This window comes from Myotis nattereri, assembly GCF_964212035.1.
Source record: "Myotis nattereri genome assembly, chromosome: 13".
In the NCBI taxonomy this organism is placed as follows: Eukaryota; Metazoa; Chordata; class Mammalia; order Chiroptera; family Vespertilionidae; genus Myotis; species Myotis nattereri.
The window spans coordinates 57,111,509-57,138,173 of record NC_138088.1 but is presented as its reverse complement, the minus strand read 5'-3'; the positions used below and the strand labels follow the sequence as shown (position 1 = coordinate 57,138,173).

Below are 26,665 nucleotides of genomic sequence, written 5' to 3'. Positions count from 1 at the left end.
AGCATCTGTATATATTACAAGTCATTTGCAGAATTAAAACAACCAAGGGATCCACATGGCATGGCAATTAGAAATGCATCGAACTCTGCACGTTGTACAAAAAGCTTCAATATGAAACAGTAATCCTCTGAGAACTGAGCCGGCCCGGGAGGCACCCCCGCTGCGCAGCCTGGGCCGCCCCCACCGCCCGCCCCTTTCCCGCGAAGCTCAGTCTTATTGCATTTTCCACACACTCATCTCATTTTCCGCAGCCTGAGTCTGTTTTCCTTGTCCCGTTTCTTAAGCGTAAGGATGAATTGGTTGAAAAAGTGCTCTTGGTCCTTCCTTTTTTGAACAAGTCGAAATCTCTGGTCCCGGCCATACTTCTCGGCAAACTCCTTGAATGTGGTCCTGAAAAGCAAGAGGATCCTGCTAAGCCCTCCCCTGAGCCGAGTCCTGGTGTTCCGGAACCGTGCCCGCCGGCCGTGCCCGAGAGGGAGGGCGCCCCTTCCCCAGGGCCAGGGGAGCAGGGAGTTTGGGGGAATCGACGGGCTATAGGGAGTAGCTCTGGGCCTCCAACAGCTGACCCACCTGCTCCCCACACTGGGCTACTCCCACTGGGGCTGGCAGCGTCCTGACCCACTGTCACTTGCAGACCCCCCATCAGCACATCCGATAGCCTCTAGAAATGAGTCAGGCCTCCCTGCCTCTCCGGCCTCCTCGCTCTGAGCCCGCTGCTGCCCAGCTGCCCCCCATCGTTGTTTTGGCCACACAAGTCTTCTACCATCTCTTGCTCTTTCCAATCACCAACCTGCCACGGGTCTTGGCATATGTTGTTCCCTTGCCTGGCACACCCTGCCCTTATTTCTTCACTCATCATTTAAAGCCCACTCATCATTAGGCGTCAGGCCGACCATACTTTCCTCGAGAACATGCACCCTATCTGGAGGGCCAGAGACCTGTGCATGGCTCAGGCATGACCTTCATCAAGGATACGACCTCCATAAGCCTCCATAGTGCAGCTTTACTGGATCCTCCCTCATGGGTGTGGGAACGCCAGTATCGGCTTTGTTCCCATTGGACATCCTGAAGGTCTGGCCCTGCGGCTGGGTGTAGTGAGCACCCAGATATTGGCAGACTGAATCCGTAACTGCCAGATATTGGCGGACTGGATCCGTAACTGCCAGGCCAGGGAGTCCCTGTGAGGTCACTGGAGAGGGGTCCTGGGACCTTCGCCAGCGCGGGGTCCTCAGGGCTTTCGCTCCTTCCAGGTCTGGACCTGAAGCTCAGGAGCTGTGACAGCTACAGAGCGGCCGAGGCCAGGGGCCGCGTGCAGGCGTTCAGACCTGCCACCCTCGGAGCCTGGCGGGGGCTGGGGGGTGGGGGGTGGGGCTGGGCCTGAGCAGCTAGGGCACCTGAGGAGCAGGGGAAAGCTCAGCCTTGGTCCAGGGGGCACCTGTACCCCCCATCCCCATTCCTGGTGTATCTCTCTCCATACCTGGGCGACACCTTCGACTCCTCCAGAAGTTTTCTGAATTCTTCTTTGGCTAGCAGCAATTTGCTTTTCTTTTCCTTGTATTCCTCTTTTATCCTCGTCTTGACAAACTGTTCAAATATCTGAAAACACACACAAGAGAAAAGTATTAGGGGCTGCGTGTCAGACATGCAACCTTGTGTTTCAGACACTACAGGGGACAGCGGGAGCAGAGGCGAGCCTTTCTCCTCCAGGGGCTGCAGCTGCAAGCCACGGCCCTTGGAGGGGTCACTGCCCAGGACTCTGCCTGGGTTCCCCCCGGGAGGCCAGCGTGCAGCCCCTGCAGGCACCATCCCTCCGACACCAAATCGCCGGGGAGTGGCTGGCTGTGAAGGGCTGGCAGTGCGGACGCCCAGCCCTGAGGCCCCCGTGAGTCTCCTCTTGGGTCTGAGAGAGCAGCCTGCAGTCCCGCCCCGCCAACTCTCACATCACAGCCAGCAACACACAGAGGACGTACTCTGTTCTAGTCCATGCTTATGGCAACATAATTGGCTTTGAGTCAGTGCGGCACCTGATTCCGCACACTCTGGCCTCCAGAAAGAGCCCCCTTGAGTGTGGGCTCAGGGACACCCTCTCCCGGGGGTGTCACGGAGCCTCCAGGTCACCGGGTGGGTCATCAAAGCGGAAAGGACCAAGAGGAGACCTGGCCTGGACACTGGCTGCCGGAGGTTGACAAGCCGTGTGTCTGCAGGGAGCCCTGCCCCGCACTGGGAAGGGCGTGGACACCCAGAAGGCAAATCCCTCAGGACCAGGACGGTTTTTCTGGGGCCCTGGGGTGGCCTTCCCTCTGGTAGGTTAAGGTGGTTCATTGTTCTAACGTCAGGAAAAGGGTCGTTCCAGGTGCTAAAGCCACGGCGGGCAGAGCAGGGCTGTTGGCTGCCCGTGCCCTTCAAGCCTCAGGAACATGAAGGAGAACATCAGCTGCAGACCCGTGGAAGGTGTGCGCGAACACAAATAAAAAGATGAGTGAAAACCCCACACAGGATCCTATCAGGCCAATAACGAGCAATTCTGGGCCATTCCGGCCAGTGGCCCTGGCGGAGGGCGGACTTCGACGTGGGTGCCCGGGAAGCCTCGCCTTTCTGCCGAGGGGACCGGGACAGGACAGGGTGGAGGGGACAGGATGGGCTGGCGGACGCTGCGGCTTGTCTCTGGCTCTGGATTCCATCCGTCACAAGCCTCTGGGACTAGACTCACGGAATGCTGGGCGCCCCCTGAAGACGCAGCAGCAGAGACATCCACGCAGGGACTTAGAGGGACAACGCGCGCACAGGTACTAAGTCGGGATGTGACCGGCTGATTCCCCCTTCACGGCAGGCGGTGATGTCAGCTCCCCGGTTGCCTGGTATTTTAACTCATCGGGAAGGTGGACGCCGGGTTATTACCCAAAGAGGAGCGTGCGGCTCTGCTGTTGGTGGGAGTCCTGCTCTATTCATTTTAAATCTGGAGAGCGAGCCCGGCCCTCTCTCTGCCCAGAGCCGTTTATCTGCCTGATCAGATGCCCCTCTTTCCTCCCGCTTTGCGCTCTCCGCCGCGTTATTTACGCAGCATCCCTTCATGCCGCAGGGCTCGTCCCTCTTTAGCAAACTGGACCCGTTTTATTCAGAGTGGGGTCTGGCTTTCCCACAGAGACCCTGCTGGCTCTCGTCCCAGGATGGCATGTTCTAGTGTAACGAGATGAAACACCACGCGTTACCATAGAAACGGGTCTGATTGCAGGCCCTGGACCCCCGCTCCCTGTCTAGGCTCACCTGTTTCCCCTCCGCCGCCCCAGGAGCCTCAGGGTTCACCATGACCACGCTGCTGACGGGAGGCCCTCACAGGCTCCGAGTGGGATGGATGCTTCCATTCGTAAACAGGGATGTGTGTTTTGAATGGGGCCCAGCTGTTATCCCCCCATCAGGTCAGCCTCGGTTCCACGCCTCCTAGACTGCCGCCTCTCCCCGGGGTGGGGCAGATTCTCCTGAACGCTGGCGTCCACCCTCTGAGGACGCTCGTGCCCAGTGCATCAGCCACCGGCTCCTTCCCTTCCTCCTCGGCCTCGGGACCAAGCGCCCATCGGCCAGACCTCCCTTTGAAACATGCTCCAGGCAGGCTACCCGCGATCCAGCCCTGTTCTTTGTGGGGACGTCCACCCTTTACTTAGAGACACAGTTCCCTGGGGCCTCTCCCATCTCCCCATTCCTACAACAGACCTTCATCTCCCTAACATGGTCATCCAGGGCGAGCTCATCAAGCAGGTGACAGGACACCCTTCCTCCAGACCCGCCACGCGCCAGCCACCAACTCCCGGGGCCGGAGCACCCGTCCACACCTCCCCCGGACGGCGGCCTCTGTCCGCCAGCCGTGCTCCCAGGTGGGTCATCCCGATGCCGCGTCCCCAGGCCTTGCCACCCGTACCTGTTTCCGTTCCTCAGAGTTCAGCAGGAGGTAGCGGGGATCAAACACGACCTTATGCAATTCTTTCTCCCACGTAGAAAACGCTGACACCTGCAGGGAGGGAGGAACAGAGTTGTTTTTAGCACCTGTGCTGAGCCTGCAGCCGCTGACAAGGTCACAGGCCGAGGACAGCCTTCAGGCCGCCGGGGATGCAGGGCTGCCGAAAAGTGTTCGACACGTCATGCTTCTAAGACGTCCCTGCTGAGAGGGCTAGGAAGTTTCACGTCTACTCTCGTGACCCTATTTCTTCCTGGGACGTCTTTCGGGGCCATGCGTCTCTGACCCGAAGCCCCGTACATCCTGGGAGTTGTGACACACTGGGCTGTCACAGCTTGAAGGAAGAAAGGACACCTGTAAAACTTCAGGGCGCAGCCCAGGGAGATGCCACGCCCTGCAAATAATCTGAGTGGAGCATCATTTTAGTTGATTTTTAATTTCTTTTTCCTTTATTGATTTTTAGAGAGAGAGGAAGGCAGAGGGATAGAGAGATAGAAACATCAACAAGAGAGAAACATCAATAGGCTGCCTCCTGCACATCCCCTGCTGGAGATCGAGCCTGCAACCCGGGCATGTGCCCTGACTGGGAACCAAACTAGTGACCTCTTGGTTCCTGGGTTGATGCTCAACCGCTGAGCCATACCGGCTGGGCTTAGTTGATTTTGAATCCACACTTAACCCTTTTTGAGGTGGGATTTATTTTTTAAAACTATTTTATTTGGCAATAGTTTAAGGTTTACGGAGAAGTCACAAGCATATTGCAAAGTTGGCATGTACCCCACACCTAGATTTCCATATTGTCAACATCTCCACATTCTCTCGATTCTTCCACACGACCATCTCACAAAGCCCACCCTGCACTCAGAGGTCTTTAGTGTCCACCTAGTTCTCCCTTCCTGCCCAGGCTCCTACCTATGAACCACGTGACACTTAGTCTCATGTCTCCTGTGGGCCCTGCCAGGGACTCAGTGTCACATAACTCACTCCACCAGTTTGCTGACACTCTTCAGAGGTGTAGATGCATAATAAAATACATTTTTAAAAAATTAACAGTATATCATCCTTGCCTTTGACCGAATCTACAATCTGTGAATACTTGAGATGAGCCACGTCGACAGAGACTGTAATTTATGGCGATAAAACAGGCGTCGTTGTATCTCCAGGCAGCCATGCTAACCTCCTGCAGGGCCTGAGCAGTCGAGAGAGGGTGGCCGGGGCGTGGGGCCCAGGACGGAGGCGGGAGCCAGACAGCATGAGCATGACACAGGGCCCTCGCTGCCTGAGGGGGGCACAGCTGTTCCGGAACAGGGACTCTCGATGACTCGTTACGATCAGCCCTGTGATTGCCTCTGATAAATGACCAGTCCCCCAGGCCTGTGCCCCCACAGGTTGGATGGAAAGTCCCCCCTATGGGGCAGGCTGAGCATCCCCTGGAGCCGTTTTCAGCCCTGAGGAGCCCCGGGGTTTCCCCCCACAGTAAGGCACCCTCTTCTCCACAGTACCCTTCACAGTGTGACGTTGTCCTGGTGACCCACCCTGTCCACAGGCCCCGCCCACACTGTTCTGGATTGTGCACCCAGGGTAGTGGTCTTGGGGCCTCTAGAACTCTGCCCACACACAGGTCCCCCAGACCAGTGCCGTTCTCTCCCGAACTTCCCTTCATCTCCAACACTGATCTCTACCCATCGCACCTCGCGCTCCCTGGATTCTGCGGCATTTGGTCCTTGAACAACGGGACCCTTCAGGCAGTTCACAATCTCCCTGTGACGTCCAGCCGCCCACGGCAGCCTGACTGTGAGGCTGACTCCATGTCCTTCCAGAACCATGTTCCCCACTCGTCGTGTCAGCTCTGGACAACCAGCAGCTGTCCTTCCAGAAACATCTGGGCATCCAGCATTTGCCCACCGGTGGCCGGCGCTGTCCGTGGAGGGGGAGACGTCTGTCTTGGCAGGAGCGCGTCTGTTGTCACCGTGGTGGACAGAGCCGCTGGCCTCTCGCATTTACGCACGGTCTTCATTCACCCGGGATTGGAGCCGTCCTCTGCCTGGGCAGTCGTGGGATGTGGCCTCCCCACTGGGGGCTGCGCTGGCCGGCGTGTCCTTGCCCCTGCAGCAGCCAGACTCTCGGCAAAGGTCCTCTGACGTCACTATGTCGAGTGGCTGTCTGTCCCCTGCCGTTTCTCCAGCAGAGACACCAGAGCTGGCGTCTACAGCGCGGGCACAGGAGGAGCGGCAGGGCCCACTTCCCACCCGACAGATGCCACCGCCAGAAAGTGGCCAGATTGAGCAGGGTCAGAGGTCACCGTGGTGGCTGGCTGGCACGGCGTCCCTGTGCGGCACCATCTGCACCTGCAGATGCCAAGGCTGGAGGGAGGGCAGGGGGAGGGAGGCTGCAGCTCAAGGTCAAAGCTGGTGCCCTGTCTGCAGCCCCTGGGACCGGCCCTTCCTTCTACAGCTGTTTCAATGCCTCTTCGTGAAAATATCTCATTTGGAAACCCCAACGACGTGTTTTATCAGAACAAACAGCTCCATTGTCTGCCTCTTGACCAGCTGAGCACTGAGCTGTCCCCACCCAGAGGACAGAGTTCGAGGGTGGCCCTCACCAAAGCCCCCCGGGGGTCAGCAGGCCACGGGGGGCAGGGTGGGGGTGCAGAGTCTTGAGCACAAAGGATGAGACGGCTCCGCCTCAGTCCCAGCATCACCAGAGCCCGTCCGAGCACCGAGCAAAGGGCCGCTGTAGCCGCTGGGGAGATTGCGTTTTGGAGGAAAATGGATCCTGTTTAAGTAAAGTGTCTGAGAGTTCAGCTAGGGCTAAAAGGTGAGATCACGTAAGTCCCTTAGCGCCCGATGCCGGCGACAGTCCCTCCGTCTCTAGACCAGACCTCGGCAGGCAGGGCGCCTGCGGGCAGCAGACGCTGCTTTGATCTTCAAAGCCAAAGGCTATTTTGAGTCTCTGTCAATCCCTGGATCCCAGAAGAGGCCGGGACTTAAAGGCCGGAGGACGGGCAGGAAGATGGCCAAGGACGGCTCTGCCAAGTTCTGAATCGCAGGATCAATTGTCTGCCTCGGAGGGGGGAAGGTGGGGGTCAGTGCCGTCTGGCTCACTCAGTTACAGCTGAGGCAGGGGCTCCCCTCTGAGCAGCTGGGAACCCCATCCTGGCTCCGTGTGCATCTGGGTGACTGTCCGCACCGCCCTCCTCATCCTCGTTGCCTCCTGCCTGACTGTATTGGGGCCCAGCGGAGCTGCTGCTGCCTCAGCTCCGGACCACAGCACTGGGGTGCCCAGGGCTCCGTAAGGGGCCAATCTCCATCTCAAACAAAAATCCAGTTACTTCGGACGCTAATGTTTTTTAGCAAATTTTACGATCACACACACACACTGTGTTGGTAGGGTGACCCACGGGCCACGGGCTCTCTCCCTCCTGCCTACTCCGGTCTCCCCTGCTCTCGGGGGGATGGACCACAGGCCTCGGGCAGGAGGGGCAGGGCCTGTCTCACCTGGTGGAGGGAGGTGGGGAAGCTGGTGCTGCGACCTGAGGGGCACCAAGGCCACTGGGGGCAGGCGGACGTGACAGTCGCTTAACCACACAGGAGACCCAGTGGCCCCTGAAGAAGGTGCATAAACGTCCCTTTGGCCTGAGCACCCCACGGCCGCCCCCCATGAGCCCAATGCTGCCAATGCCGTTCTTGAGGAGCCGCCTGTCCACCCTCGGCCCTCCCTTCCAGCCCTCCCTCCTGTCTGCTGCTCAGGCTGACAACAAACACTGTTCTTTGCAATTAGCACTCACACCATTACCCTCTTTAGCCAATTTCCTGCTACGCTGGCCCGCGTCTTCTGTCTCTGGCGCGGGAGCTCCTGACCGTTACAGGCAGCGGGAGATGGACACCACCCAGAGGAAGTGGACAGGCTGGAGGGGGAGGTTGTGCCCTTGGTGTGTCCTTGACAGTGAGACAGTGTGTGTCATCCTTTGAATTTCTGGGAAGCAGCCCTGAGACAGGGGCTGGGGTGCAGCCAGTGTACCTGGGAGGTGATTCCGGGCTCACAGATTTCTGGGAGGTGATCAGGAAACCGGGCAAACAGATGTCCCTTCAGTCCGGGGCAGGTGTTCCCCTTACGGGGAAGGAGAAGCCACGGGCGGTACAGGAGGCCTGGCAGGGTCCTGGAGAACATGCCGGAACCTGCCTGAGATTGGTCTCCCAGGGACAGGGAAGTGGGGGGTTGCACCCCAGTCCCCACCCCTGCTGGGTTGAGCAGGTGTTTAATCCTGAATTTAGAGGTGGGAGTGGTCGGCCCGTGGAAAGTTCCATGAGCCCAGGTGAGCCAGGTTCCTGCAGGTGAAGCAGAGGGAAGCAAGGGGCCTGGGACACCCCGACTCCCGCCCCTCACCTCCCAGCGCTCACAGTATTTTACTAATTCAGGGTTGTTGTTGTTTCCATTTTGATGGATAAATACAATTGTACACTCTTATTCCACCATATGCTTGGATGACTTAATTGACTTTGAGAGCGATTCTCCCACTCGGGGTCGTCTTCGCGGGCGGAGCCTGTCTAGTGCTGACGGAGAGGTGACTGTCTGAAGAGCTGCGTCCCCAAGGCCCCGACGGCCCATCCAGGAAAGAGGACCCACAGCCGAGAAGCCGGGAGGAAGCCTCGACCAGAGGGAAAGAACAAGGAGATTCCCGAACGATCAACAGCAAATGCCAAGCTCCTCGTTGCCCGGCGCTGGCGGAGCGAGCTGGCCGCGCGGTCTCACGACCTTGAGCATCGCTGCCGGGAGGACCTGGGGCAAGGAGCCTGCTTCGCAACGAGCGGGGATGCTGGGCATGGGCTCACAGGGCGCAGGGAACACGCCCTCACAATGACCAAGATCGGCCCTGGGCGGGGAGGGGGGAGGTGCTCCATCAGAGCATCATTGAAAACAGCCAAATGCGAGATGCACTAAATAAAGGAAATGCAGGATTTTTGAACCAACAATTTCTGCCTCATCAAGAAACATTTTCCAAAAATGTATATTAATATTTTTAAATGATTAAAAGGAGGAAATAGTATACAAGTGTATAAACTAGGTAAAATATTAATGTTTAATATATATTTAAAAATTAATGTTCAGCCACATTTAACTATAGCACAGTTCAATATTCATTATACTGTAAGATCAAATGTTCATTCTTAATACTTTTAAAAACTGTGTTATTAAAAAAAAAACACTGGGAGAAAATGCACCCAATGAATGCACTGACTGTCTCTTAGGGTGGCATTTCGGGGGAATTCTTATTTATACGCTTAATATCGTGCACATTTTCTATAATAAGCATGCATTCTTTTATAGCATAACTTTATTAGCGGTATTATGTGTCTTGTGAGATATTGAAGCGTTGCCATAGGAACCCGAGGCAGATAAGCTTCCCAAGGAGCCAAGAGGCACCCTGTGGAGTAGACGTCACGGCGCCCAGGACTCGAGTCACACATCATTCCTCTCCCTCACGCCCAGGGCCACCTCCCCGCCACCTGTGACCTGCACATGAGGACGAGCGAGCCCTTACAGCACGTGTGCTGGCCCAAGTGCCATGACAGTCCCGGAGAGCGACGCCGTTTACCCATCACTCACAGGCAGGGCCCTACTGCTGCCTGGGAGAAGGCGCCAGCTGCCCCGGCAGCCCCAGGCCCCCCATAACGAGCCTCTGCTTCATTTGTACCAACTTCACCCCAACAACCTCAGGTCGGTGGCTGTCTTAGTGTGGGTGGAGACCGGGCGACCGGGCTGGGGTGAGTGTGCCGTCTGCGGCGTCCCCATTCTAACACTCGGAGCCAAACCCCAGGAGCCGGCCTGTGTTGGTGCCGGGAAGCGGGCCCAGGGTCACCCACAGAGGGCCCCTGTGAGGACCCCACGCACCTGCAGCCCTGAGTCCCCGAATGAAGAGCCAGGGCTCCCGAGAGTCCTTCCCCCTCCCGGCTCCTGGGAAAGCCATGCTTACTTCCGAGGGAGGCCTTGCAGAAGGAAGAAGGTCCCCGTAAATCATTCTGAACTCATTTACCTACATAGGCGGGATTAGATGAATAACCTGAGGTTCAATTACACCGGCCCCTTTAGACGCTGAAGTTTACCAGGAGGCTGCATTGTGGTTTGTGTAGGGAAACAAAATAAAAACAAAAGCTTCCACGGAGCCATCAATTACCTGCTACCAAACCACAAAGCCGAAGGCCCTGCCCCCACCCCAAGCCCGGGAATACCTCAAACGTGCCCCCTCGTAAACTGGAAACCCACAGGCCCTCGCCTCATCGCTCCATAAGCACATGCATTTCTGGACAAAGGCAATGAAACATCGTATTAATCACGCAGCTCATGAAAACGTGACCTTTCTGTGCCTCATTGTTAAGCGACTAGAAATCTGATGGGCTCAGCTACAGCATCCTCATGGGCACGAGGAACTTATGAAGTCTGCCTGCATGTTTTATAAAGTCAAAGCCATAAACAGTGGCCTTGCTCTCTGCCATCAGCAGTCATTCAGTCGGTCTTTGCCGCCCGGGGGCTGCGTGTGGGCTTCCTGGGAACTGCTCAGGAGGCCTGCAGTCTGGGCTCGGATCCCCTGCAGCCTCTCTCCCTGGGAGCCCAGCACCGGCTGGGGGTCTCCTTCCCCGTGGCCGATGCTCAGGGGTGAGGATCTAAGGCCGAATGGAGCCTCCCACCTCCGTGAGGCAGGAATGCTCTGGAAATCTCATTAGGAAAACCGCTCAACCAAGGCCACTGGGATCAATTCACGAGGCCATATAAACACAGCCAGCCAGCATCCCCGGGAAGGGAAGGGAAGGGAAAGGGGGTGCCTCGGGCAGCCCTGAGCTCACGCAGGTCAGTGTGGTGCAGTGACGGTGAATTGGGGCTGGTGGGTTTCCAAAGCAAAGAGATGAAAATGTAGATCTGAATAAGATGAAGCCTCAAGAAATGTCGGGAGGCCCCGACGCTCCAGGAGCTGTGGCTGGCTCGGTAGCTGGGCAACGTGATGGGAGGCAGAGCATCATACGGCAGCCGGGGCAGGGGCAGCAGGCAGGGCCAGGAAGGGGACCCCGTGCCAAGAGTGGAAGGAGGGGCGGGCAGGGAGGCCACCAGAGCTGGTGACCCGCGGTGACACTGGGTACTAGCCCCCAGGACCACGATGCCAGTCCGATGGCCCCAGAACGAGCAACTCCACTGGGTGGCAGGGAGGGCGTCTCCGTCTCCATGGGCCTCGCACGGCTGACATCCCCCGGGGACACCCAGAGAAAGGGCGGGCAGATGGCTGAGCAGGAAGGGGCAGGACGCCAGGTGCACCCTGAGCCCCGCCCTCACCCCGGTTCTTTTCATCCTGGTCCGAGGGACTAGGACCCTTTCTAAAATGATTTGCAGCTTAATAGATACATCTAGTTTTAAAATCACGTCCTGAAAAAACAAAGAGCGACCTCCTCCCGCTGTCCCTGGCATTCCCTGCCTTGCGCCTGTGTGTGCCTCGGTGATGTGCTAATTCAGGGAAACCCCTTGTACTGTGGTTTCCAGTTCACACGTCCGCTTTCCTTTCCAGCCCCCTGTGGTCCAGGCTGCGTTTTATTTGGGGGTGAACGGTCGGTAGAGGAAGCAAGGGGGGCATTAAAAGTCCCGGTGCAAAGGAGGGGGGGTCTCCGGGGAGAGTGGCTGCGAGAACCCCCTTCTGATCCTTGAGAGCGGGGACCTTCTGTTCCTGGTGCCCGCGCTCTAGCCTGGCTCTGCGGGGCCCTGCTCAGACCGCTGTTCTGGGGGAGCTCTCTTCCCCATGGCCCCGCACCCCAGTTCCCACGGCACCTGCCCCGGGGTGCTGACGGTGCGGAACTTGCTTTGGAATCCCCAAGGTCACCGACGCGCTCACTGCGATTCCCTCGCACACAGGGCCCCGTGGCTGCCTCTGCGCTCAGTCTCATTTCTGAAGAAGTCCGACTGGGCTCACCTCGTGTTTCAGCGCGTTTCCTCCCCAAAGGCCAGAGCAGGACATAACAGGCACCGGGAGGAGATTCGATTATAACGTGTTTCCCCCCATTAAGTCCAACATGGGATGCGTAGCCAACTGCAATGGAGACATCTTGGAAACGAAAAACAGTCAGACGAACCCAGAGCCGTGAAGACCCTGCCTGAGTCAGGAAGCCCGGGGGGGTCCCTCTGGGAGGGGTGGACCCTGAAAGCTGCCCGGGCGCCAGCTGGACTCTTAACACAGACAGGAGCTTCCTGGAAGTGACCTCCGTGACTGGGGGACAGCGGCGCGGTTCCTCGCTCCGAGAGCCGGCCCTGGGTCCGGGTGCTTACCCCTCTCTCCAGGAGCATGTCTCGGAAGTGGGTCACCCGCTCCTCCGGCGGCAGGAGGATCTGGGGCGGCGGCGTCCTGGTGCCCTTGTCGTCTCTCTCCGCCTCCTCTGGGCCAGGGCTCACGAGGCCTTCGGTCCTTTGGGGCACAAGACACAGAGAGTTAAACGCACCCCATCGCAGCCTCCAAAGCCCTCGGAGGAGCTCTTTATCAACAAAGACTCTTATTCTCGGGAAACTCGTTTTAAATCCTGGTGCAGTCACCCCAGCGGAGGTGGAGGCATCGGCTCTCGCCGTGCAAACTGCTTTGTTGCATTTCGGGCGGAAAGCTGAGACCGAAACCCTAACTGATGGGCAGCTGGCGAGGAGCTGGTGGAGGGGGCACCGGAGGGCTGGGCAGCCACGGGCCCACAGGGAAGGAAGCCGTCTCACAAATCATCGGAGTTCACACCCGGCCCCGTTTTTTCCGGGAGAGGCCTTGGTTCTGTACAAACGCCTGGAGGACGGTGATGGGGAAACTGCTCTGTCACCCCTCAGGGTATGGCAGGTGTGGTCCTGAGTTCCAACCCAAAACAAGACTTCAGTGACAATAGGGAGACCGGACCCTGGGGCTCAGGGGGTTCAGTGGGTAAAGTCCCTCACATGGTCACATCCGGGCTTTCTTTTTTTTTTTTTTTAGAGAGAGTAGAATGGAGGGGGAAAGACAGAGAGAGACACATCCATTGGTTGCCTCCCACATTTGCCCTACCAGGGCCAGGGATTGAGGCTGCAACCAAGGTACGTGCTCTTGACTGGGATTGACCCTGGGACCCTTCAATCCGTGGGCCGATGCTCTATGCACTGAGCCAAACCGGCTAGGGCACATCCGGACTTTCTGACGTGCGTCTAGCACAGTGCTCTCCCAGGGTGACTTGCTCCCGGGACACTGGGCAGTGTCCAGGGACATCTGTGGTGGTCACGCTGGGGAGGTGCTCCCAGCTCCCAGGAGTGGAGGTCAGGGGTGCTGCTAGCCCGGCGATGCTCAGGACAGCCCTCCTCGGGAACGGTGCGCCTATCTGGGGACTCTCAGGGCACCGGGCAGTCTGCACAACTGCAGACGGGACCGTTCAAGGTCATATAGTCACTTAGGGGCCAGGACCAGGCGGGTCCCCACCTCCTGACACCCTCCAAGCACGTGGCCTTCCTGCCCTGTCTGTCCAGGGTATTGTGAGCATCCATCCAACCAAGCTGGGGAGGGAGGCGGGGGGGAACCTGCTAAGCATATTCTGTATCTCACAAGGGTTTTCACCCACGAGGGTTGCAATAGGGATGAATCCTACTAATGCAAAATGTGCAAAGAAAAGAAATGATTGCTCAGCCCATCAGGAAATCTTATTTATACACCAACTATTTCGGGAGAACTTACAAGCTTTGCTTCATAGGTGATGGTGTGGAATTTTGAAAAAAGAAAATTACCAGTGGATTTGCAATTGTATAATCTGAAGAGTATAATTAGGATTTCTCCGTAATAGATTTCCATTGGTTAAAAATAGAAGCGTGGAAACCAGACTCGTATTGTTGTAACTTGAAATGAGACGAATAAGAGAGCCGGGAGCTTGGCGCCGATCTCACACTCAAGCTCATTCAGCAAAATGCGTGGTTCAGGAGCTCGGGGCGCCTTGCAGCCCGAGCGCTCCGTTCAATCAGAATTGGCCAAAGGCACATGCAAACTTGCTAAATAGATTTTTAATATTCTCATGGCTGAATGACTTTGGTGCCGTCAACTAAAGTAAATTCGGATACTTTCATAAAGCTCACTCCGGCCATCATTGTCCCAAGGAAGAGGGTGGTGTCCCCCAGCCACACTGTCTGGGTACCCGCTCCATCCTGACTGAGTGGGTGGGAAAGGTCTCCCCTGGGGAAACGGTTTCACTGAGCCACCCTTCCCCGAGGGTGACAGGAAGCCACATGGGGTCAGCTCACGCAGGCGCCACCTCAAGCGTCTGCCGTCGCCTTTGACAAATGAAAACCCTGAGATGGAGGTGGAATTGCTTTGCCTCAAATCCCAAAGCCAGCGGGACAGAGCTTGAATGCCCACCCGGAGCTGCCAGACCCCAAACCCACCCCTCACCCAGCACAGGGCACCACCCAGCCCCTGGTCACCCCTGTCCACTCCTACAGGCTCCAGAGGCCAGAGCCACCGAGATGCCTGCCCACCACGTGTCGTCGCTGAGATGAGCCTCAGACCTCCCGCCTCCGTTCAGCGCTAAATCCCTGCTTTGCTCGGTCAACAGAGCCCAACAGTCCTTTTCTTTCTCGCCACCTAATCCCCTGCCGAGGAAAGAGCCAGAGGAAGGACAGGACACCTACCGGTTCCTCTTGGTTTTCACGTTCGGGTCTTCCAGGCCGTCTTCGGAGCCCGACCCGTCGCTGTGCTCGGCTGGAAGAAAGTGGGATTAGGACAGAGGAGCGTCAGCACTCTGCTTGGCAAACCACCAGGCGGCTTCCCTGCAGACTCATCGGGAAACCGGGCAAACAGATGTCCCTTCATGACCGACCTCCAACCCTGCGGCAGCGTTCTCTGGGAGCGCGTCCTTTCATGGCCGCCAAAGAGAAGCCTCACTCCCTCAGTGTGGACAAGTGTCCCCGTCCTGCCACTGGGCAGACAGGCCCTCCGAGTGGCCAGAGGATGGGAGATGAAGGTGGGCGTCCACCCCTCGCCCCTGCCCTTCCATTCCACGTCTGCCTGGCGTCCCTGTGCGTGAACCCCCAAAGCGGGCCCCTCCTCTCGTCCTCCGCGATGGATGATCAGATTTCTCCCGCAGGCCGCCTGCCCTTCAGTGCTGGCTCCGCGGCTGCTTCAAAAAGCCAAACTGATTTTGAAGACAGTTCCCTCCTCCCATCCCGAGAAGGTCGGCTCCGTCAATGTTTGATGAGCTTTGGGAATGAAAAAGTGAAACGGTGCCTGGATGTTTCATATTTGTCTCCAGAAGGAAGAGGAAAAATGAACATTATGACTCCCGTCCTGGCCGGCAGAGCGGTTTGCCAACGCTCCCCGGCATCGCCACGGCCTGGCACCCTGGTCCTCATTCTCTACGTGAGTTTCCCCAGGAAGCCACCTCTCACCGCCGTGTCCCCGCGTGGGCACGGGTGCAGGGGTCGCCTTACAGAGCCTGGCCAGGGTGGGCGCTGACCCGGAACTATGGGAACAAGTGGCCTGATTCTCTCATTGTGCAAAGAGGAGGCGTAGGCCAGGCCACCGGTGGGGTCGGAGGTGGGACGGGGTCCATGGGAAAGGTCAGGGTTCCTCCCGAAGAGCGGGGTGGGGGAGTTCTGGGGGGCAGGGTCCCCGTTTCCATTGACCCTGGTCTCGGATCGTGCTGAGCGTGGCCCCTGGCGCCCTGTGGCTGGAGACCGTGTACACTGTCCCTGGGCACACGCAGCTCGGGAAAGCACCCTTTAGTGTCACAGCTGTGTGTGCCCATGGGGACAGTGTATGTACGTTTGTCTTGAATGTAAAAGACTAAAACCTTTACAGAGCGAGTGCAGCCGGTGGCGGCTGGGACCCATCAGTGTGGAAGCCCGCGGCTGCTGTCCCCGGCTGCCCCTGCCGCAGGCACAGGGCCCAGGCTCCCAGAGCTCGTGTTAATCACAGCCTCAGAGCAACATGCTGTTGTGGAGTCAGACCCACAGGGGTGCAGGTCCCAGCCCCCACTTCACAGCAGAGTAACCTTGGCCAAGTGATTAACCTCCTCTCTCTCATTCCCTCTCCTGTAAAGTGGGGATCACGACGGTGGGTTGCAGAATAAGGCCCCCAAAGACGTGCACGCCCTAACCCTCGGAGCCTGGGGATGGATTAGTTATGAGGCCGAGGGAGATGAAGGTTGCCAAACAGCGGCCCTTGAGACGAGAGGCAACCCTGGATCCTCCAGGCAGGCCCCCGGGCATCACGAGGACCCTAAGTGGGAGGGGGACTCCGAGGAGTGGGCCAGAGCGCTGCAAAGGTGCCGCCCTGCAGCCACGGGACCTGGGAGAGGCGGGAGCACGTTCCTCTGGGAGCTGCCAGGAAGAACACAGCTCCGCCCCGGCCACAGAGGCTTCTGCTGGGCTCCGACCTCCAGGGCTGTAAGATAACACATCTGCGTTGTTTTAAGCTGCTCGGTTTGGGATGACTTGTTCCAGCAGCCACAGAGGCTCACACAGAGGCACCCACCGCGAGGAGCTGCGTGGAGCCATCCGTGTACCCCGCTGTCCCTCCCGAGGTCCCTCCACCTCGGCAGGCCTTACCGGGGTCTCCTGTCCTCCTCAGCCACTGGGAGGCGCCAGCAGGGACAGAAAAGCAGGAGCTGCAGTGCTCATCGCCTGTCTCACCCTCCCCTCCTCCTGCCCACTCGCAGGATGAGCCCCCCTCGTTGTCACTGTCCCCAATCTGCCCCCCAGGCTGCACCAACCCCTCCCGGAGGAAGGGCCTGGATTTCCCATTTGCACGGGGCAGGCAAAGCGGCGGAGGCCACAAGGCAGGGGTGTGGGGGCCGGGCTGCAGGAGGGTTCTGCCATCACCTGGAGCAGGTGACTGTGGCTGCAGGTAAGTACAGGGGCAGCTTCTCCACAGGTTGGAGGAAAGCTGACCCTGGGAAAACAAAAGTGAGTGCACTGGTCCCCAACTGACGGTGATTCCGCTTAGGATTTGTCGACTTTACGGTGAGCGAAAGTGACACGCATTCAGCGGAAACCGCACTTCACATTCGAATTTTGATCTCTCCTGGGCTAGTGACATGCCGTGGGGCGGGATACTCTCTTGTGATGCCGGGTGGCGGGGTGATGAGGGTGACCCTCTGATGCTCAGCGTGGCCAGTGTGTTCTCAGTGTTGTGTTTTGAGTTATCACACCCCGTCATGTCTACAAAACACCCACCCGTGTCCCCTGCTTCTGGGGAGAAAAAGAGGAGGCAATGGCTCGAGATGGAATGCAAGAGAATCGCCCACCTGTGGGCTAGCGGGATGCTCTGAGCACCGTTAAGGTGGGCGAGGCTGAGCTAGGGCCTTCGGCAGGTTCAAGGCATTAGATGCACCTGTGGTTTATGATCGTTTGGACTTACGGTGGGTTATGGGGACGGAACCCCGTCATAGGCCGAGGAGCATCTGCCCCCTCTACGCTGAAAAGCTCGTAATAGCCGGAGCACCCCGCAACGTGTCAGGGATGCGTGCGAGGGCTGGCACTTTCCATTTCACTTTCGTTCCTGAGCATTTATTCTCAGCTAACAGCACGGCTGCTAGGGCCATAAAAAATCTGGATGCTCTGCAAGATAATTAGAAAATAATTCAGGCCTTCGCCTTAATCTCTCAGTCCTGCCAGCACAGAGAAAAAGGGGCCCTTTTCTGACCTGCTGAGAGATGGGCGGCTCAGTACTGCGGGCAGCTCTGCCTGCTGCCCCCCGAGCTGCCACACACTCTCAGCTCCCACTTCTGTGCCTGCCGTTTCCAGGAAATACCAAGGTGTGCGCACGCACACATACATGTATGTGCACGCACACGCATGCACGTGTGCGTATGCACACGTATGTGCGCACATACGTGCATGCACACACACGTGGATACATGTGCGTGCACACAGACCTCTAAACCTAATAGCAGCTAAATGTGGCAGTTGTTTTATAGAATTCATTTATTTTGCTTCCTTTTGAAAAATAGTGGCTATCAACTGGAATGTTTGATTGTTCCATCTCAGACTAGAAACAGGCATTACTACATTCAAATCCATAATAGTTAACAAAGTCTCCACCAATCACTATCGCTCCTGGAGCTGCTTCTTATCCTCATTAGGGTCAAATGGTTTAATGAGTCCTAGTGGAGACCAGCCAGGAAAAAATGCCACGGCTGACGGCTGAAGGTCACAACTCTGCCGGGAAATCCCTCCTTATCCTCCAGAGCACCTCCTGTCCGAAACCTGCCACAAGCAAAACCATGTGGGTGGGTCTCCGGAAATTAGAAGCTGTGCATTCAAATAGCAGGCAGTTCTACCCAGCAACAGGAAGTTGAGAATTGAGGTCACCGGCATAGCTTTAAGATTCGGGTTTTAAAAATTACTGGCTTTAGAACATCGCGTTGAAAAGAGAAAGCAAGGTTAAAACTCTCGTAACGACATGTAACTGTACCATCACACATCTATCTAGGTAGAGGAGTTAGGGCCACTGGTTGCTCCTGGTTGTGTTTGTGGGGTCTGAGGCTCCATTCTCCCCCCTTTTCAATATACAATGAGACGCGTGGTCTAGAGTGAAATGGAGCACTGACCTATGACCCCGTAATTCAGGTCCCTGTCATGAAGCTCATTAAACAAGGAGGCTCAATGTGAGGGCACCCCCACAAAGAAACAGAAATCTCAGCCAGGGCCTGCCTGGTGGTTATGGAATCAATCAAAACACGAAGAACAACCACTCCCAAGGAGCCAGCTGGGCTTTGAACCACAGCCAGCCAATAACTTCCCTTCTTCGCGTCTGCCTCTGGACCACATGAGTCCTTCCCTGTGGGAGGGGCGCTCCTAACCACTTCTGGTTTGGTGCTCCCTGATTAGAATCAGTTTTGCTCAAATAAACTGTGGAAGTGTGTAACGTGCCTCAGTTTATCTTTTACCACTGTCCCTCCCCCTCCTGCAGTCCTCCTGAGTGTTGAACTGGCAGGTGCCTCGGGGGGAGTCTGTGAATGTGGTTCAGTTTCAGTTGGCCCTGGCCTGGTTTGTTCCAAATGAGAGAAACGGGAGAGCAACTATGCGTGGACTGCTAATGAGCTAGCTGCCTTCTCGTGGCGACCAAGGCTGGGGAAAATAAGTAAATAAGTAAAAACAGCACCCAATTATCTACAAGAATGCAGGCTGAACCAGGAGCCAGGAGCCTGCCTGCGTGATCCGCCTTCCACCAAGCAAACAGAACCATCGCCACGACGCACCTATGGTTTCTCACGGGCTGCGTGGTCTCCTGATATTCCCCAGCGTGCCGAGTTCTCGATCCCAGGGGATGGACCTCAAGAGGTGGCTTTCTATCAGGGGCTCTTGCTCCAGCCCTCGTTCAGCATGTTAAATATCACTCTTAAAAACGGATGCCATGCCCTCGCTGGTTTGGCTCCGTGGATAGAGCGTCAGCCTGCGGACTGAAGGGTCCCAGGTCCAATTCCAGTCAAGGGCACATGCCTGGGTTGCAGGCTCAATCCCCAGGGCGGGGGCGTGCAGGAGGTAGCCAATCAATGATTCTCTCTCATCATTGTTGTTTCTCTCTCTCCCTCTCCCTTCCTCTCTGAAATCAATAAATATATATATATTTTTTTTAAAAAAAAAATATGGATGCCAGCCCAGATGGTGTGGCTCAGTGGTTGAGCATCAACCTATGAACCAGGAGATCACGGTTCAATTCCTGGTCAGGGCACATGCCCTGATTTGGGGCTCAATCCCCAAGAAGGAGCATGCAGGAGGCAGCCAATCAATGATTCTCTCTCATCATTGATTTTTCTATCTCTCTCCCTCTCATCACTGACCTATTTATCCCTCTCCCTTTCTTTCTGAAATCAATAAAAATGTACATTTTTTTAAAACGGATACCTGCTTATCAAAGGAGAAAACCATCCCAGACCCAATTTCTATTGTGCCTGCCATCAGCTGAGGGGGAGCAGAGTTCATCACCCCAACGCGTGCCTCTTTAGGACATGGAATATTTTAACCTGGTTATTTTTAAGGAACAGAAGATGCAGAAAGAACTCCTGACCTTCCCCCTAATATTTACATCAAGGCCCTGTCCAGGGAGGCAGCTACATCACAGTAACCACAGTTACTAAGAACTAAGGGTCATAGACAGAGGAACCTGGCGAGGCCCTGTGGTTACTGAGGGCCCAGCAAACACTCAGTTACCAAACACTGGCTTTCCCAGGCCCAGGTGAGTGGCCCTCCTGCCCTTTGAAGTCTCAAACCACAACCTTCCCCCTTCCTCTCCAGCTACGAATGGCGTATATACCTCCTCGGCCTGCTTGTCCTTGCGCCCCTCATTCTTATGGGCCCCCATATGTACATCCACAAGAAATTTGGGACATTCTCTCCTGTTCATCCGTCTCATGCTAATTTGATTGTTAGCCCAGCCAAAGCTTAGAAAGGCAGGAGGAAAATTATTGTCTCCTCCCCACACGGCTAAGACTTTACAGATTCGGTTCAAGAGGCACCCAGAACACGCCTCTCTTTCCAGCATCCGTGGGCTCCAGCTCTCTGGAGAACGTCCTTATGATATTAACAGAAACAAACATATTAAACTTGTCATCTCTCCATCCCGAGAGACAAACACTGGCTTCCCAGGAGCAGTGGCTTCTACTCAGAGCTGTGAAAATGTCAAGGAAGCTTGTAGAACCCCCTCTTCTGAAGTCCAGGCAGATGCCTCCGGGTTTGACTAAAAGAGGGGGCCGCTGTCATCTGTTAGCCCTAGATCAGTAGAGATAAAAACGTCACTGCAAACCCAACAAACACCCACAAAATAAAACCAAACCCCTCTTTCAAGGGGTCAAGCGCCTGTGTGTCAGGTCAGCCCAAAGCTGACCTCAAGTGCCCCCCACAATGTGGCCCACGAACTGAGGTGGGGGCTCACCCAACACAGAGCTAATGAAAAATGTGGGCGGTCTAATCGGAAAGACCCGGACCGAAGATGCGCAATGTTCTCCTCCGGCTCTGGGACAGCTGGCCCGCTGCCCGGCACCGTCCCCTCGCCAAGCACATGGCTCCACGGGTTCCAGGAGCCTCCAAGGAAACAATGGTGGTTTCGCGCCCCCGGGGAGGAAACGCGTTATCTGTGTACACCTGGTCGCTCCAGTGGGGTCCACGAGCCATTGAGAAAATTACACGCTGGCTACCGACGAGGCGGGAGGGACACGTGGAGCGGCCGAGGGAGGAAAGGCCTTCCTTCTCTGAGTTAAAGACTAACATGGAAGGAAAGCCCGAGCCGACCCTCCCGGAGGATCGATGTTTCGGCAGAAAGCGCCATAAGAACGTAACTACTAAATTCTGAAGCACTGAGCCGCTTCCTTAAAAGTCAATGTCCCCCACAACCAGGGACAGCACACGTCCCGCCCGCTCCCCGGGAACGCTCCGCCTGGACACACACGGGGCCCGCGTGCGGCCCGCGCTCACCGGCCGCGGCCTCCAGCTTGCGCTTGTGTGGCGGGTCCTCGAGGATCCGGTTGAGGTCCCCGCGGTGCTCCAGGTCCACGGGCTTCTCCCACACGGACAGCTGCATCGTGGGGTTGAAGAAGAAAACCCGGTCGTCGCCCGTCCAGACCACGCACCTGTTCCGATGGAAAAATCCACCTGAGTTACAGACATTCACGGAGGACACGGTGGGTCGGTGGGTCCCACCCCACGTGCTCCCAGGGGTCTGGCTTCCAAAGAAAAGAGACCACCTCACCTCCGGCCAGAGCACATCCAGGGAGCCTGGCTGTCCCATGGGCCTCCGCTGAGGCCACCAGCCCGACCTCCAGGGTCCTCCCTGCCGCCTGCCCTCCCCCTGAAGAACTGGAGGTGCTAAGACACCAGGAAGCATGGCTTCCAGAAAGCCCCTCCCCCACAACCGTGAGGCCCTGGCATTCCTTACCAGGGGGACACACGCATTTTCCCACTGAGCTCCTGGGGGGTTTTCCCCGTTGATGCCAGTCAACTTAGGAAAAGTCCATTTCACTAAGAAAGGGGCTTGGGCCCTGGCTCGCATGTTCAGTGGTCAGAGAGCGGCCCGCACACCGAGGGATCTCAGGTTCGCTTTCCGGTCAAGGACACGAACCTGCGTTGTGGGTGTGCTCCCTGCCTCCTGGTCAGGGTGCATACGGGAGGCAACCAGCCGATGTGTCACTCACATGGATGTTTCTCTCCCCCTTTCTCCCTCCCTCCACTCTCTCTGAAAAGCAGTGGGGAAAAAAATGTCCTCTGATGAGGATTAAGAAAAAGATAATAAAAAGTTTTTTTAAAAGGAAGAAGCGTTACAGTTGGGGATTTATCTGGCCCCACTCTCTCCCGATACTAGACTGTCTCTTGTACGTTTGCTGCATCGGGGATGCACCACCTCTGAGCCCAGAGACGCTGGGTCCAGAGACGCTCCCTGGACACCCTGGCTGGGGGGGACTCCAAAAAGGGGGATTCCCGACCTTCCACCACCGAGCTTCTAAGCAAGGGAAACACGCAGTGAATCAGGGCCTTACTAGGGGATTGTTCCCCGGGGAGCGGAGTGACAGTTAGCTCGGTACATTTCTATCCGGGCACAGAGAGCCCGGCTCCGGGCCAGCGGGACGCGGTGCGACTGGGCCAGATTGCTGGTGGCAATGACAGCAGCAGCTTCCCTTGAAGACACAGACCATCGACTCGTCACAGCTGGTTCCCACTAGACCGAGCCCGCTGTACCATGCGAAGTTAATTTTATGTATCGTTTTAAGTAATACGCGCATGTTCCCCTCCCTTAATCACAGCGTAATTCCTGGATGGCGGCCAGGCTCCCTCTTCACTGTTCCCACCCCCAGAGGCTCTGGGCCCTGCACCAAGTTTAAGTCCGGTACGGAGCACCCACACGTAGCAGCCCTAACACGTAAAATCCGGATGTCGCCATCGAACACGGAGCTGCTGCTTCGTGGGGAGCAGGATTCGCACGGTCACCTTCAGGTAGCAAAGCCCAGCATGCGCAGGCTCCACGGGGTGGGGGACATGTGGGCTTCTCTCCCAGCTCCCACCTCAGCCCCGGAGGGAGGGGCGGCATGCCTGGTCCCTGCCCACCTGCACAAAGACGCGCTGGGTCCCTCTCACCCTCCGTGTTTCGCCCTGTGCGTCCCGTCCCAGGAGAAGTGTCCTTCGCAGGCCAGAGCCTGGTGTTCACGGGGTCACATCCCAGGGCTGAGTCTCGGAATTGAGAGGCAGTGTCCGTATGCCCTTTGCTGTCTTTTCTCCTCTCCTCATTCTACCCTCTACCCCTTTGTCTCAGGGAGGGGCTGACCTGGCAGCATGGTTGAACAGTCCTGGCTGATCCCCAGGGCAGGTGGGTGAGGGGGCCATGGGATCTGCAGACACAAAGATTCAGGGAGGGCAGAGTAGAACCTCCATCCCACCTTCCTTCCTGTGATGTCCTGGTTTATAATGAAACTAGAGGCCCAGTGCATGAAATTCATGCACGGGTAGGGTCCCTAGCAGCTGCCAGCTGCCGGCCGGGGGTGGGTGTGGGGCTCCCTTCCCCCAGCTGCCTGCCGCCGCTGCTGCCCTCTGGTCGAACTCATGGTCAAACTTCGGGTTGAACTCCCAGTCATGGGGACAATTTGCATATTAGGCTTTTATTATATTATAGGATGGATGTACTTGATCTTTGTCCTGTTTCCGGCACAGAGCTCCCCAGACCCTCGGGATTTCCTCGGGAAGAGAGCAGGCGTGGCGAAGGTGAAATGGTGTGTGGATATTCTCACCACAGGCGGCGTGGGACGGTGCCTGGGGATGGGCTGGGTGGCGACCAGGGAACCACCCCTGTGACAAGAGGGTTGGAACCACAGACCTCTGGGGAGGGGAAAGGATGGAGATCAGGTCCCATCACCCCTGGCCGATGATGTCATCCATCACACCCGTGTAATGAACCTCCATAGAAGCCCAAAAGACAGGGTTCAGAGAGCGTCTGGGTTGGGGAGCATACGGGTTTGGGGGAGTGGCTCTCTCGGGGAGCCCGGGAGCTCTGTGCCCCTTCCCAGACCTCGCCCTGCACCCCTCTCCATCTGCTGGTCCTGAGTTACATCCTTTCATAATGAACTATGAGTAAACCGTCTCTGAGTTCGTGAAACATATGTCCCCATATGTTCATATCTAAATAACAAACAAATTAATTCCAGCAAATTAATCAAACCCAAGGAGGGGGCTGTTGGATCCACCGCCTATGGGTCAGAAGCCCAGGTGACAACCTGGACTTGTCTCCAGGGAGACAGTGTCCGACCGGGTTAAACTGGCCACCCAGCCGGCGTGGAAGAACCGCTCTGCGTGTAAACCCGCTCATCCCGTGTCAGGAGTGACGTGTTGCAGGGGAGTCTCGAGTGCGGAGGAGACACGCAGGGGTGTCTTTCTCCCTTCCCCAGCCCGTCCTCCAACCCCACCATCCCCAGCTCCAGCGCCCGCCCCCGACAGCGTTTCCTTAGTGGAGCACAGCCGAGGCCCAGAGGTTCTGCTGGCCCCTCGGGAACAGGGCGAGGCGGGCACAGTGAGGGGTGCCAGGCAGCTCTGAGTCGGGAAGCGCAGCCTCCGTGTGCTCACCACTCAGCTCCAGGGCGGGCGGCTCGCATCTCTCCCAAAGGCTGGCCAGGCTGGTGCCACATGAGCATCCAGGACAGCTGAGAGCAATGCCTGGGCACCTTTCAACTTGCTGTTTTCCCCCAGGGGGACCTCCTCCAGCCCCTCCTTCTGCGGGGAGGTGTGCCACACTGAGGGGCAGATGGAGACACGGGTGGCAGCCTGACCCGATGCCGCCCAGACAGTCCTCACGTCCCCACCCGCAAGGCAGTGCAGCTGATGGCACAGAGACTCAACCAGACCTGGGCCGTGTCTGCGCGCCCGACCACCATCACTTCAACTCTGCTGCCTCTTGCAAGACTGTATCTACCCATCTCTGTGGCTGCACAGAAACATATGTCCCGTATTTAAATAACGAGCAGCGGAAAACGCCAGGCCCCGCAGCTGCTGGCGGCTCCGCTCTGTGGAGAAATGTGAAACCCTCAGGCGGCGTGGGCTCAACACCAGAACGACGCCCAGGACCCAGCCTGCCCCCACAGCACAGCTTTCCGGGGCTCCATCTGACGGTGGCGAGGGCTTCCAGAAGAGTCCGCCCTCAGAGAGATTCAAAGTGCACCTCCTTCGCCGTGGCATCCATCAGAGCCCCGGCTCATCGCACCCCAGGGGCGGCCAATCTCGGGGGGATCCCCACTGCAGGCTTCCCCGCCCACCTGCCCACACAGGTGCGGCCCATGGCTGTCTCTGGGTTCGAGCGAGGCTGCCTGGAGACTAACAAGAATAAGCCAAGAGCAGGACTGGAAGGTCACAGCCCACAGGGTTCCCCGGGACACCCCGCTGATGGCGCAGACGGCACCTAGCACCCGCCGTGGCTGTGATGTCCGCCCTCTCAGTGCGCCACCCCCCCCTCCTAACCCCCCCCCAAACACACACACACACACACACAGCCCCCACAACCACATCCTGCTCTCTAAGCTCCAGTTCTAAAACTGTTTTTTCCTGGAATAACCTTTTCATTCTGCCTCCAAATCACTCCATGCTGAAAGGGCATTTAAGAACCCAACGCTGCTCGCTCCCAAAGGTATTTGCAGTGTGACTCCTTGGAGGAGTCCTCACCTTTTTCTGTGTGTTTGGCAATTTTACTTTCACTGGTGTCGTTATGAACCGCCACCCGCTACTCTTCCTGGGCACAGGGAACCCTCTGGAGCTGGAGGCACGCACGCACCTTTTCTGCAGACGCCGGGCTCGCTGACACACACGCACCGGCATTCTCATTTTAACACATGTTCGCAGATGCCCTGCCGCGGAACCACATCACGTAAACGCCGCTTTCCCCCCTGCAGGATGTGAGCGCGTGCAGAACTGTACCTGCCATGAGCTGCCAATTAACGTTTAAGCCCTGTCTCACCTGAGGAGCACGCATCCCTCTCTGGGGACAAGGCAAGGCTCTAGTTCAGGGCCTCTTACCAGGGGGAGCCGGGCACCGGAGTGGAGGCCACAGGTCTGCTGCCTTTGGCCGCGCTGTCCTCTCCTGTCACGAGGATCGGTGGAGGCTCCTTTCAGCAGAAAGAGAAGGAAAGCGCCTTTTATGCTTTTATGTAAACACTTGTTTTCAATGACAGGCAACCAAGTAAAGAATAACAAGTCTCCTGCAGACAGACCTGCCTACAGTGCCCGTGAGATAATGACCTGCTCTGAACAGCACAGCCAAAGGGACCAGGCAATTAGGCTGAGAAGATGGAATTCGCGGCACAGCAGAGCGTGGGGAGTAACTCAGACACAGGCACCCTTAATTATCCCGAAGGAGCCACACCGTCTGCTTTCACAGGCATGAGACGGGCAGAGCAGCCAGAGGTGGCTCCCGGGTGCCGTAAGTCCTTGGCGGTAGACGAGCCTGCTGGATTCATCTCCGGAAACAGGGTGACCCAGCGGCTGGAGTCACTGTGACACCAAAACACTACAGTCGGGGGCAGAGAAACCGAAAGCTGCGAGAGGCCCTGGTGCAGCTGGGGCTGGCCCATCCCGTCCCTTGACAGCAGGAGGGAGCGATGAGCCACGACCTTGCAGAGGCTGGTTGCGCCCTTGACCGTCCCCTCCTGGAGCTCCCAGCTGGGGCCAGAGTTCAAGAGGCAGTGCTATGTGCGGGCGGTTTGTATACAGCTGGGTTTGAAAAGCACCGTG

The 26,665-nt window shown here is 57.1% G+C and overlaps 1 protein-coding gene across 1 annotated transcript in view; it reads right to left on the bottom strand.

Annotated features, from left to right (window-relative positions):
* Positions 1–233: 233 nt before the first annotated feature.
* The window catches only part of TCERG1L (transcription elongation regulator 1 like), a gene marked incomplete at its 3' end in the record, with an annotated part of 96,096 nt that continues 69,664 nt past the window's right edge, over positions 234–26,665 (bottom strand). Inside the window, exons 6-12 of the mRNA XM_081104939.1 lie at positions 25,952–26,040; positions 21,383–21,537; positions 14,600–14,669; positions 12,254–12,389; positions 3,914–4,003; positions 1,478–1,596; positions 234–390 (exon numbers count right to left, since the gene is read on the bottom strand). Coding sequence (XP_080961065.1) covers positions 234–390; positions 1,478–1,596; positions 3,914–4,003; positions 12,254–12,389; positions 14,600–14,669; positions 21,383–21,537; positions 25,952–26,040 — 816 coding nt within the window. The remainder of the gene's footprint in view (positions 391–1,477; positions 1,597–3,913; positions 4,004–12,253; positions 12,390–14,599; positions 14,670–21,382; positions 21,538–25,951; positions 26,041–26,665) is intronic.